The 13,189-nt window shown below is 37.4% G+C and overlaps 1 protein-coding gene across 1 annotated transcript; it reads left to right on the forward strand.

Moving 5' to 3' along the window:
* Positions 1 to 402: 402 nt before the first annotated feature.
* On the forward strand, positions 403 to 12,571 carry LOC149815389 (kinesin-like protein KIN-14S). Its single transcript, XM_089990536.1, has 15 exons — positions 403 to 579; positions 711 to 790; positions 906 to 1,005; positions 1,133 to 1,399; positions 1,475 to 1,754; positions 1,870 to 2,031; positions 2,463 to 2,678; positions 2,783 to 2,820; positions 3,015 to 3,178; positions 5,807 to 5,920; positions 6,017 to 6,625; positions 7,958 to 8,071; positions 8,168 to 8,641; positions 12,308 to 12,421; positions 12,518 to 12,571. The coding sequence occupies exons 1-15, from the start codon at positions 480 to 482 to the stop codon at positions 12,569 to 12,571; spliced, it is 2,886 nt and encodes a 961-aa protein (XP_089846662.1). The 5' UTR covers positions 403 to 479.
* Positions 12,572 to 13,189: the final 618 nt, after the last annotated feature.

Here is a 13,189-nt window from a genome sequence, read left to right on the forward strand (position 1 = left end):
GCCCCAAGGGCCTATGCTACTCAAGTTTAGGTCAAGCATGAAAATGGATTGAGAACAAATAAGGATCTAGTTAGTGTTCGGGTCAATTCAATGATGGATTGTATACCTGTTAGGGTCGGCTATGAAACAGGTTTGCGTCCGCACTAAATTTCGGGTTGGGTCAGTTCAAGTATATATCACATAGAAGCATTTGTGTTGGGTATAAAAACGGGTTGGATTCAAACATCATCAGGGTTTAAATTCAAACATCACTCGGTTTATTTTGTACCGTTGGCGACCCTTCTCTCTCTCTCCCCATAAAACTTGGTGGCCGTCGGATGAACTTTGATTTTCTGACTTGCAGATGGACGGACTGGATTGAGACTGATAACAAATTCAAACACGATGTATTTTGTAAAAGAACTCTGTCTCTGCTCTCTGATAGAAAGAAAAGAACTCTCTCTCTCTCTCTCTCACCGACAAACAAACGCTTTCAATCTATGGCATCCCTACCAGAAGAAAACCTGAGTCAAGATCTTCATGGTGGTGAACCTTCGGCTCAGAGCCCTCCATCAACCTTCCCCATGGCATCCCACCAAGGTAAAACAAAAAATCTCTCGATACCAATCTCTTATTTTCCTTTTTCCCCCTTCCCTTCGTGGTTTTGTTTCTCATCTTTGCTTTTGTTTTTCTTTCTGGGTAATCTCCTACATGAGTTTTCTGGTTTTCAGATTCTGCCACAGATGCCCTAATCGATGGAAGCAAACCCCATCTATCAACGACGCTTCACGCTCTTGATGAAAAACTCCAGGCATGTCTCCTCTTTTACCCTATTTCCTGGTTTTTCGTGTCGGGTTCTGCCTTTCTGGTATCTTTGAAAGAGATAAAAGGAAAATATGTTTAGAAAAAGCTGTGGTTTGCTTCAGATCTTGAAGAAGGAACACACCCTATTTTCTAAAGAAGCAAAGGAAATGATCCAAGGATTGTTCCCTATAACGGAGATTTCTTCGGCCATTCAGGATTTGGGTACACTAATTGTTCCTTTCATTCATTATAAATTTTCCTTTCATTTATTCCTATATGTGCTTCTTCCAAGGAAAAAGTAAACATGAATAGTTCTTTGATTCTGTTGCGGTCTTGTTTCTTATTTTAGGAACCAAATACGAAACTCTGAAGAAGAAATATCTGGAAGAAAGCAAAACAAGGAAACATCTCTACAATGAAGTGATTGAGCTTAAGGGGAACATCAGGGTCTTTTGTAGGTGTAGACCTCTTAGCCCAGAGGAGATTCAAAGCGCCATGACTTCTATTGTTGAGTTTGATCCATCCCAAGATTCAGAGCTTGAGATAATTTCTTCCTCTGATTCATCCAAGAGAAAATTCAAATTTGACCATGTTTTCGGTCCTAACGATTGTCAAGGTATCATTTGTTAATAAAGGTTTCATTATATCTTTCACCTCTATCTTGCTCTTATTAGTACGGTATTGCTTTCAGAATCTGTATTTGAACAAACAGCACCAGTTGTTGTATCAGTATTAGATGGATACAACGTGTGCATATTTGCATATGGACAAACTGGCACGGGAAAGACTTTCACAATGGAAGGCATCCCTGAGAACAGAGGAGTGAACTACAGGACGTTGGAGAAACTTTTCAGTATAGCTAAGGAAAGGAGTCAAACCGAGAAATATAGGTTGTTCGTGAGCATGTTGGAGGTTTATAATGAAAAAATCAGGGACCTTCTTGATTCTGAAAGTTCACAACCAACAAAGAAGTAAGCAAAGGATTCTCCACTAAAAATAAACTTATTTGAGCTCTTTTTTAACAAGTCTCCTTGCTTTTGTAAATATGGTCTTATTAGAAGTTTTTTCCTGTGAAACACCAAGCAGGCTGGAGATAAAGCAAGTTAGTGAGGGGGTGCACGAGGTGCCAGGTCTAATTGAGATTCCGGTTTCTGATACAAAGGAGGTCTGGAATATACTACAATCTGGAAGCCGAGCCAGAGCTGTTGGATCCACAAGCGCAAATGAGCTTAGTAGCCGGTCTCATTGGTAATCATTGTCATTATCATCTTCACCGTCATGGTCACTGTGGTACCTTTTTTCTTTTTCACGAACAGAACAATATGTAAAGATTTTGTTTTCCTGCTGCAATGCTACCGCAGTTCTTGCACATCAGAACTGAACTCAGATCAGGTGTTGTGCCAAATTACTGACTGTTGGAGATTTGGCATGATAACCATCCATCATCGCAATCTACAGCAACCAGCCGGACAATTGATGATGATGTCACATGCATCATTAGAGCGGGCTCTAATGTTTACTCGATGGATGGCTACGTTGGAAGTGATGGATGGTGACGATGTCAAAAAGCTAACAAACAGTGATTTGGCATATCACCTGATTAGCTGATCATCATCAGAACTATATTCAGCAAGCGCCATTTTTGTCGTTCTAATCTCCACATGGTAATTCTTATGCAGTTTGGTCCGTGTAACCGTGAAAGGGGAGAACCTGATTGATGGGCATACTACTAGAAGTCATCTCTGGCTGGTGGATTTAGCAGGCAGTGAGCGTGTGGGGAAGATTGAAGTCCAAGGAGAACGTCTGAAGGAGTCTCAGTCCATCAACAAGTCTCTTTCTGCTCTTGGAGGTGTCATCTCTGCCCTTGCTACCAAGACAACACATGTGCCATATCGGTAACTTATTTAACCATAAAAAATATGGATCTAATTATTTCTATATTTCTATATTCAAAGGAGATGCTAACTATATTGTTTGTGCTGTCAAAAACTGAAAATAGAAACTCCAAGCTGACCCATCTGCTGCAAAGCTCACTAGGTAAATAATTTGTTCTATTCTGTCAATTGAACAGTTCCAGTGTGTAGTTTTTCCCTTGTATAATCAACTCATAAAAGTTCACACACTTCTGCTGATTAAGCAACTGCTTTTCTACCACAAGCATTGATTCACTCTATTTGAAATAAAAAAGAAATTCCTGAACAGCTGATGCTATGCATCAATTGATTGTGCAGGCAGAGACTGCAAGACTTTGATGTTTGTCCAGATCAGTCCAAGTGCTGCAGATTTTGGAGAAACTGTCTGTTCTCTTAATTTTGCTAGCAGAGTTCGTGGAATAGAGCATGGGCCTGCCCGGAAACACTCAGACCCGATTGAATTTTTTAAGTACAAACAAATGGTAACATTTGGAGAACTGGCATTGATTGTAGGATCTGTTTGTGAATATGTAGGAATATTGGTAGTGCTGATAATAAATAATGATGTTTAGGGAACTTTCAAAAAGGCACCTAACTTCAAAAAGGCACCTAACTTTCAGAATTTTCAAAACTGTCTTTTTTGGGTCGATCGATCAGATCCATGGATTTTCTTTCAACCAAACTGCCATTGAAATCCAACTTCAAATCCTTTTTACACTTAAACACTATCTCTCTCTCTAAGAATTACCCTCGCACTAAAGTTGTGAGGGTAAAATTTAAATTTTCACTCTAGTTTGGTTAGTGATAGACCTAACAAGTGTTCTTGATTAATGGACAAATCTTTAGGTGCATTTTTAATAATTTGAAACCCTTGGGTGTATTTTTTTATCATTGGAAATTTGCAATACTTGAGTGCTTTCTTAAAGATTGCCCTAATGATAATTTGCTTTGTAATAGGTTGATAAGCTCAGACAAGATGAGAAGGAATCACGAAAAATGCAGAAAAGTTTGGAGGCACTGCAACTGAAGTTCAGATCAAGAGAACAAATGTGCAGGAACCTCCAAGAAAAGGTAAACCCATCTATTCAGATTAGGATGGCAAATCCGAAGTTCTTTTCATTTTGCCTTAGAAATTGTCCATCAACTGCAAGTATGTTCTCTACACAGGTAAAACATCTCGAATCCCAACTTGGAGATGAGAGGAAAACTAGGATTCAGCAGGACAACAAAGTTGCTGCGGCCACTGCTGCAAAAGATCAAAAGAAGTTGCTGGAGAGACCACCATTATTCCCTTCCAAGATGAGGGTACCTCTGAGCAAAGACATCACCAACACCTTGTGTCATTCATCCCAGTTGAGATGTGAAAGAAATATTGCATCCCTTGCTTCAGATAGCAAAGAAAATTTGTCAACGGTTGCTGCTGCAACCACACCCTTGACAAAATTCCCGATGAGAGCCAAAAGGGTGTCTATATCTTCTCTAGATTCAGTGATGCGGCTCCCCAAAGTTGCACAACCAAGACAGAGAGTTTCTATTGCCTTAATGGAGCATGAATCACGCAGATTCTCAGTGCAACCTGAAACAACCAACAATATTGGCTCCATTCAGAAGAAGGGAACAAGTGCTAGGTTGTCTTTCACAAGGAATCCCAGACGGGTCTCAAGATTGTTCTCGCCTTCATCGGTTGCCACTCCTGATGGTAAAAACATCAATAGCAACAAGATTGTGAATTTTAGTTCTCCTGTTCAAGCATCATGGGCACCAGCATTACCAACTGTGTCTTCTCCACGATGCCGACGACTATTGGCAAGTCCACTCAATTTGAGAGGATTGAAAAATGCACAGACATTGAACAAATTCTACTCGAGTGTTCAGAAGAAGCTTCCTTCGGGCCTCAGCACACCAATGCGCCAGAACTCTGGTTGTTCAGATGCTTTCACAAGCCAAATTCAACAGAACAAAACAATGGGGAGTCTGGGTTCAGCTCGACGAGTTTTATGTAATAATAGAAGAAGGGCTAGCATTCAGCCACTCAAGTGACAAATTTACTGCAGAACATTTTAGTATATACTTGTATTTGTCTGACGTACAGATTTTGAGTTTTGATCATTTTCGTCATTCATAATGACAGTCTATTGCTGCAAAGTACTCAATTCTCCTCTTGGTTTGCACTTTTATACATAATCCAAAACATTTTATTTTTTCCCTGTGGGTCCTTTCATAATCTTCCATTTATAATCCAGATAAATTTGATCGAACTTTTTCTGTCAGACTCCTGTTTGCCCAGGATTATTCATTGCACTAATTGCATATCGATTGCCCAACATCTATGAATAATTTTAAGCTCACGTCACTCAAAGCAATCAATGCATTTCCCTGCAGAACTTCTTATTCCTTTTGCAGGCTGTTTTCATCTTGAACCATGCAATATACCTAGCCACACCTGCTTAAACATGCATCAAAGGTTATGTTTGATAGGAAAAATTTGTTTGAGATTGATACAATATTTTCATAACAAATGATTCTCGGTTTGAAAGTCTTTTGGGCATTTCACATAAAGATGTGAATTCCTGTGTCTTGAAGCATATATATAGATCATGTTGTAGATAAGGACATGACCAAATGGTAACATTTGGTAACATTTGGAGAATTGGCATTGATTGTAGGATCTGTTTGTGAATCTTTAGGAATATTGGTAGTGCTGATAATAAATAATGATGTTTAGGGAACTTTCAAAAAGGCACCAAACTTCAAAAAGGCACCTAACTTTCAGAATTTTCAAAACTGTCTTTTTTGGGTCGATCGATCAGATCCATGGATTTTCTTTCATCCAAACTGCCATTGAAATCCAACTTCAAATCCTTTTTACACATAAACACTATCTCTCTCTCTAAGAATTACCCTCGCACTAAAGTTGTGTGGGTAAAATGTAAATTTTCACCCTAGTTTGGTTAGTGATAGACCTAACAGGTGTTCTTGATTAATGGACAAATCTTTAGGTGCATTTTTAATAATTTGAAACCCTTGGGTGTATTTTTTTATCATTGGAAATTTGCAATACTTGAGTGCTTTCTTAAAGATTGCCCTAGTGATAATTTGCTTTGTAATAGGTTGATAAGCTCAGACAAGATGAGAAGGAATCACGGAAAATGCAGGAAAGTTTGGAGGCACTGCAACTGAAGTTCAGATCAAGAGAACAAATGTGTAGGAACCTCCAAGAAAAGGTAAACCCATCTATTCAGATTAGGATGGCAAATCCGATGTTCTTTTCATTTTGCCTTAGAAATTGTCCATCAACTGCAAGTATGTTCTCTACACAGGTAAAACATCTCGAATCCCAACTTGGAGATGAGAGGAAAACTAGGATTCAGCAGGACAACAAAGTTGCTGCGGCCACTGCAGAAAAAGATCAAAAGAAGCTGCTGGAGAGACCACCATTATTCCCTTCCAAGATGAGGGTACCTCTGAGCAAAGACATCACCAACACCTTGTGTCATTCATCCCAGTTGAGATGTGAAAGAAATATTGCATCCCTTGCTTCAGATAGCAAAGAAAATTTGTCAACGGTTGCTGCCGCAACCACACCCTTGACAAAATTCCCGATGAGAGCCAAAAGGGTGTCTATATCTTCTCTAGATCCAGTGATGCGGCTCCCCAAAGTAGCACAACCAAGACGGAGAGTTTTTATTGCCTTAATGGAGCATGAATCACGCAGATTCTCAATGCAACCTGAAACAACAAACAATATTGGCTCCATTCATAAGAAGGGAACAAGTGGTAGGTTGTCCTTCACAAGGAATCCCAGACGGGTCTCAAGATTGTTCTCGCCTTCATCGGTTGCCACTCCTGATGGTAAGAACATCAATAGCAACAAGATTGTGAATTTTAGTTCTCCTGTTCATGCATCATGGGCACCAGCATTACCAATTGTGTCTTCTCCATGATGCCGACGGCTATTGGCAAGTCCACTCAATTTGAGAGGATTGAAAAATGCACAGACATTGAACAGATTCTTCTCGAGTGTTCAGAAGAAGGTTCCTTCGGGCCTCAGCACACCAATGCGCCAGAACTCTGGTTGTTCAGATGCTTTCACAAGCCAAATTCAACAGAACAAAACAATGGGGAGTGTAGGTTCAGCTCGACGAGTTTTATGTAATAATAGAAGGGCTAGCATTCAACCACTCATATGACAAATTTACTGCAGAAGATTTTAGTATATACTTGTATTTGTCTGATGTACAGATTTTGAGTTTTGATCATTTTCGTCATTCATAATGACAGTCTACTGCTGCAAAGTACTCAATTCTGCTCTTGGTTTGCACTTTTATACATAATCCAAAACATTTTATTTTTTCCCTGTGGGTCCTTTCATAATCCTCCATTTATCATCCAGAAAAATTTGATCGAACTTTTTCTGTCAGACTCCTGTCTGCCCAGGATTATTCATTGCACTAATTGCATATCGAGTGCCCAACATCTATGAATAATTTTAAGCTCACGTCACTCAAAGCAATCAATGCATTCCCCTGTAGAACTTCTTATTCCTTTTGTAGGTTGTTTTCATCTTGAACCATGCAATATACCTAGTCACACCTATTTAAACATGCATCAAAGGTTATGTTTGATAGGAAAAATTTGCTTTGAGATTGATACAATATTTTCATAGCAAATGATTCTCGGTTTGAAAGTCTTTTGGGCATTTCACATAAAGATGTGAATTCCTGTGTCTTGAAGCATATATATAGATCATGTTGTAGATAAGGACATGACCAAATGGTAACATTTGGTAACATTTGGAGAAGTGGCATTGATTGTAGGATCTGTTTGTGAATCTGTAGGAATATTGGTAGTGTTGATAATAAATAATGATGTTTAGGAAACTTTCAAAAAGGCACCTAACTTCAAAAAGGCACCTAACTTTCAGAATTTTCAAAACTGTCTTTTTTGGGTCGATCGATCAAATCCATGGATTTTCTTTCATCCAAACTGCCATTGAAATCCAACTTCAAATCCTTTTTACACTTAAACACTATCACTCTCTCTAAGAATTACCCTCGCACTAAAGTTGTGAGGGTAAAATGTAAATTTTCACTCTAGGTTGGTTAGTGATAGACCTAACAGGTGTTCTTGATTAATGGATAAATCTTTAGGTGCATTTTTAATAATTTGAAACCCTTGGGTGTATTTTTTTATCATTGGAAATTTGCAATACTTGAGTGCTTTCTTAAAGATTGCCTTAGTGATAATTTGCTTTGTAATAGGTTGATATGCTCAAACAAGATGAGAAAGAATCACGGAAAATGCAGGAAAGTTTGGAGGCACTGCAACTGAAGTTCAGATCAAGAGAACAAATGTGCAGGAACCTCCAAGAAAAGGTAAACCCATCTATTCAGATTAGGATGGCAAATCCGAAGTTCTTTTCATTTTGCCTTAGAAATTGTCCATCAACTGCAAGTATGTTTTCTACACAGGTAAAACATCTTGAATCCCAACTTGGAGATGAGAGGAAAACTAGGATTCAGCAAGACAACAAAGTTGCTGCGACCACTGCTGCGAAAGATCAAAAGAAGCTGCTGGAGAGACCACCATTATTCTCTTCCAAGATGAGGGTACCTCTGAGCACAGACATCACCAACACCTTGTATCATTTATCCCCGTTGAGATGTGAAAGAAATATTGCATCCCTTGCTTCAGATAGCAAAGAAAATTTGTCAACGGTTGCTGCCGCAACCACACCCTTGACAAAATTCCCGATGAGAGCCAAAAGGGTGTCTATATCTTCTCTAGATCCAGTGATGCGGCTCCCCAAAGTTGCAGAGCCAAGACGAAGAGTTTCTATTGCCTTAATGGAGCATGAATCACGCAGATTCTCAGTGCAACCTGAAACAACCAACAATATTGGCTCCATTCAGAAGAAGGGAACAAGTGCTAGGTTGTCTTTTGGTGTGAGTTTTATGAAAACCCTTTTTAAAACAATATTTTTAATGAAAATCCAGTGAAAGTTAGACACCAAAAATATAAAAACCGGCTCGCACAAGTGGTGGAGTCCGGGTCGATCTCAGGGAACGGAAAATACTTCGTATTCAAACACACAATCTAACTACTCTTTATTGCCAAAATAAAAAGAATTAATTAAATAATTAACTACGATAGTACGGCCCTACGCAGATGGCTTAAACAAAATAAATAAATAGTTTTATTACAGACCCAATTAATAAAATAAAATAAAACCCTAATCTAAAAAGAAAAGAAAAGGCTTCAGTGCTTCGAGTAGTCTTGTCCCTTCTTGAGGTAATGTATGTTTTCTTGAACTTTTGCTTTTCTGAGGGCACTTCTGAGAGCACGAAAAGGGCTATACCACAAGTTTGAACGCTTCCCTGCACACAATAAAGACACAGGACACAGCAGTACTAATAGAAGTAAAACAATTCTAAGTAAAAAAAAAACACTACAACCAGATCTGAACTACTCTAGCAAACCACTGCAAGACGAAATAGCATAACCAATTGCTAATCTAGAACACGAACGAGATTAACTAATCATGAAACAACTAGTAAACACTACTCTACTTTCAAAAATCAAATGTGACTTACTAAAATAAAACGACTAAAACAAATTGCTAATACTAAAACAAATGGCTAATACTAACACAAATGATTACATGACATGAACTAATGAAATAACTAACTATCATGTTAATTAATATGATCAGCCTAATGAATTCAATGCAGCCACTGAAATGAATAACTAAAACAAATAATTGTGGATGAAGTAAAGCACAGCTAGTAAGACAGTTAATATCTAAGAAAATAATAACTAATGCACTTACTAACCTAAAGCAACCAGCATCTAATACAATCAATACTAAACAGCAAACACAACGAAAATATTCACTCTCAATAACTTAACCTATACTAGCTTGACCTATATAAAAATTGTATAAACATGAATCAACTTAGCTATATGCACTTTTAACGTTAACAAATAATTGCTGCTGAAACAAGGCACAGTAACTTAAATAAAAGGAAGAGATGCTGAATGAAAACTAAAAAAATTGACCTAAGTAACACAACGGCTGAACCTAAGTAATTGAAACATGCTGCCAAAAAAAACAAAAGATGCTACGTTAGTATTAACTCTAATCTAACATATAATATTCTACTACAAGCATTAATACTAATGAACAATAAAAACAATAGTACATGTGTAATGCAATAAAATAAAGACTCTAACTACCTACTGCAAATTGAGTTCATTTCAGGTATGCACAACAATGTCATTTTTTCTTCACAGCGTGAAACGCTGTGTATTTTTTCTTTCTTTTCTATTTTTTTTATTTTTTTATTGTAGACAACTAAAATCCAAGAAACCGTGTAACATGTAACCCTAAAGAACACAATGAAACGAACAGTCTAATACAGAATTCAGGATACGATTTTATTTTTTTCTTTTCAGCACAAAAAAAAAAAATAAGAAACTATTCTGAACACATAAAAAGAAGTGGAGAGAAGGAGAAGGAATTACCAAATAGTTCGGCTGGACTGGTTGAGAAAAGAGGGGTCTCTCCCGTATCAGATCGTCATGCTACTCCATTGTGCTGAAAGAAGACGAAGAAGAAGCCGACGAGAAGGAAGAGAGAAGGAGAAGAAGAAGAAGAAGAAGAAGGGAGGAAGAAGAGCCGGCTGGTAGTGAGAGAGAGAGAGAGAGAGAGAGAGAGAGAGAGAGAGAGAGAGAGGCATACAATCCACCAGGGAAAAGACGCCTCTCCTTTGCTTTAGTATCTTATTTATAATATAATATTAGGTTAAAGCAAATTTTTCAACACAAGTCCAATATTTTCAATAATTTTCAAAAAGACCCACTTTATTAAAACCTGTTTTATTGTCTAAAAAGAAAACTTCCTAAACTAATTAAAAAATTATAAATTAGCTAATACAAACCTAAGCTAGCTAATCTACCATTAAGAAAATCTAAATCTAATAAAAATACTAAAACCGTAGGGAAAGCTTTGAAAACTTGATTTTCTGATAAGATTTAATTCAATGCGATTTCTCAGAACTAACAATAAAAATGAGTTTTTAGAGCGATTTTAACACAGATCATGCATAAATAATGATTAATAAAATGCAAATATTATGCATGATCATCTTTCACAAGGAATCCCAGATGGGTCTCAAGATTGTTCTCGCCTTCATCGGTTGCCACTCCTGATGGTAAGAACATCAATAGCAACAAGATTGTAAATTTTAGTTCTCCTGTTCATGCATCATGGGCACCAGCATTACCAACTGTGTCTTCTCCACGATGCCGACGACTATTGGCAAGTCCACTCAATTTGAGAGGATTGAAAAATGCACAGACATTGAACAAATTCTACTCGAGTGTTCAGAAGAAGGTTCCTTCGGGCCTCAGCACACCAATGCGCCAGAACTCTGGTTGTTCAGATGCTTTCACAAGCCAAATTCAATAGAACAAAACAATGGGGAGTGTAGGTTCAGCTCGACGAGTTTTATGTAATAATAGAAGGGCTAGCATTCAGCCACTCATATGACAAATTTACTGCAGAAGATTTTAGTATATACTTGTATTTGTCTGATGTACAGATTTTGAGTTTTGATCATTTTCGTCATTCATAATGACAGTCTACTGCTGCAAAGTAATCAATTCTGCTCTTGGTTTGCACTTTTATACATAATCCAAAACATTTTATTTTTTCCCTGTGGGTCCTTTCATAATCCTCCATTTATCATCCAGATAAATTTGATCGAACTTTTTCTGTCAGACTCCTGTCTGCCCAGGGTTATTCATTGCACTAATTGCATATCGAGTGCCCAACATCTATGAATAATTTTAAGCTCACGTCACTCAAAGCAATCAATGCATTCCCCTGCAGAACTTCTTATTCCTTTTGTAGGCTGTTTTCATCTTGAACCATGCAATATACCTAGTCACACCTGCTTAAACATGCATCAAAGGTTATGTTTGATAGGAAAAATTTGCTTTGAGATTGATACAATATTTTCATAACAATTGATTCTCGGTTTGAAAGTCTTTTGGGCATTTCACATAAAGATGTGAATTCCTGTGTCTTGAAGCATATATATAGATCATGTTGTAGATAAGGACATGATCAATGATAACATTTGGAGAACTGGCATTGATTGTAGGATCTGTTTGTGAATCTATAGGAATATTGGTAGTGCTGATAATAAATAATGATGTTTAGGGAACTTTAAAAAAGGCACCTAACTTCAAAAAGGCACCTAACTTTCAGAATTTTCAAAACTGTCTTTTTTGGGTCGATCGTTCAGATCCATGGATTTTCTTTCATCCAAACTGCCATTGAGATCCAACTTCAAATCCTTTTTACACTTAAACACTATCTCTCTCTCTAAGAATTACCCTCGCACTAAAGTTGTGAGGGTAAAATGTAAATTTTCACTCTAGTTTGGTTAGTGATAGACCTAACAGGTGTTCTTGATTAATGGACAAATCTTTAGTTGCATTTTTAATAATTTGAAACCCTTGGGTGTAATTTTTTATCATTGGAAATTTGCAATACTTGAGTGCTTTCTTAAAGATTGCCCTAGTGATAATTTGCTTTGTAATAGGTTGATAAGCTCAGACAAGATGAGAAGAAATCACGAAAAATGCAGGAAAGTTTGGAGGCACTGCAACTGAAGTTCAGATCAAGAGAACAAATGTGTAGGAACATCCAAGAAAAGGTAAACCCATCTATTCAGATTAGGATGGCAAATCCGAAGTTCTTTTCATTTTGCCTTAGAAATTGTCCATCAACTGCAAGTATGTTCTCTACACAGGTAAAACATCTTGAATCCCAACTTGGAGATGAGAGGAAAACTAGGATTCAGTAGGACAACAAAGTTGTTGCGGCCACTGTTGCAAAAGATCAAAAGAAGCTGCTGGAGAGACCACCATTATTCCCTTCCCGGATGAGGGTACCTCTGAGCAAAGACATCACCAACACCTTGTTGTTATCATCGCAAAATTTTACTTTTGCAAATCAAACTGACCTTTGAAATTTTTTTTAAAAATAACTCGCCTCTGTTTTAAAATGCGGGAAAATTCCGTAGAATGGGACTCGCCTGTCGGTACGAGGTTCAACCGTTCCTGCCACCTTTAACAGGGGTAATTGAAACAAGGATCAATCTTATGCTCTACTCTATTCAAATTGTCTAAATCATATTCTAATTTCTAAATGCACATAGAATCAGGCATGTGCTATGAATTTTCAGAAAATGCACATTTAAAAACATGATGTTTGCTTTGAATGATTGAAATATTTAGAAAATGTAAATCTTGGAAATGATATCACATGGAAAATCGTGAATTAGGACTTGAAAGATATTTTTGAGGAAAGCAAAAATTGTTTTCTGGGGAAATCTTGAGATTTTATGAAAATCAATTTTGAGAAAACTTGGTTTTTCTGAATTCCAACTTTGAACTTGAAAATACAACTTGAAATTTCAAAT

Source organism: Nuphar pumila, chromosome 15, assembly GCF_984573655.1.
Source record: "Nuphar pumila chromosome 15, dmNupPumi1.hap1.1, whole genome shotgun sequence".
NCBI lineage: Eukaryota > Viridiplantae > Streptophyta > Magnoliopsida > Nymphaeales > Nymphaeaceae > Nuphar > Nuphar pumila.

What these genes read in the sequence shown, in the direction of transcription:
- LOC149815389 (XM_089990536.1), top strand. Translation starts at nt 480, where the DNA reads ATGGCATCCCTACCAGAAGAAAACCTGAGTCAAGATCTTCATGGTGGT. An exon ending in TCTGCTGCAAAGCTCACTAG is followed by an intron (nt 2,821 to 3,014) that starts GTAAATAATTTG and finishes TTGATTGTGCAG; the next exon opens with GCAGAGACTGCAAGACTTTG. An exon ending in GTAGGAACATCCAAGAAAAG is followed by an intron (nt 12,422 to 12,517) that starts GTAAACCCATCT and finishes TTCTCTACACAG; the next exon opens with GTAAAACATCTTGAATCCCA.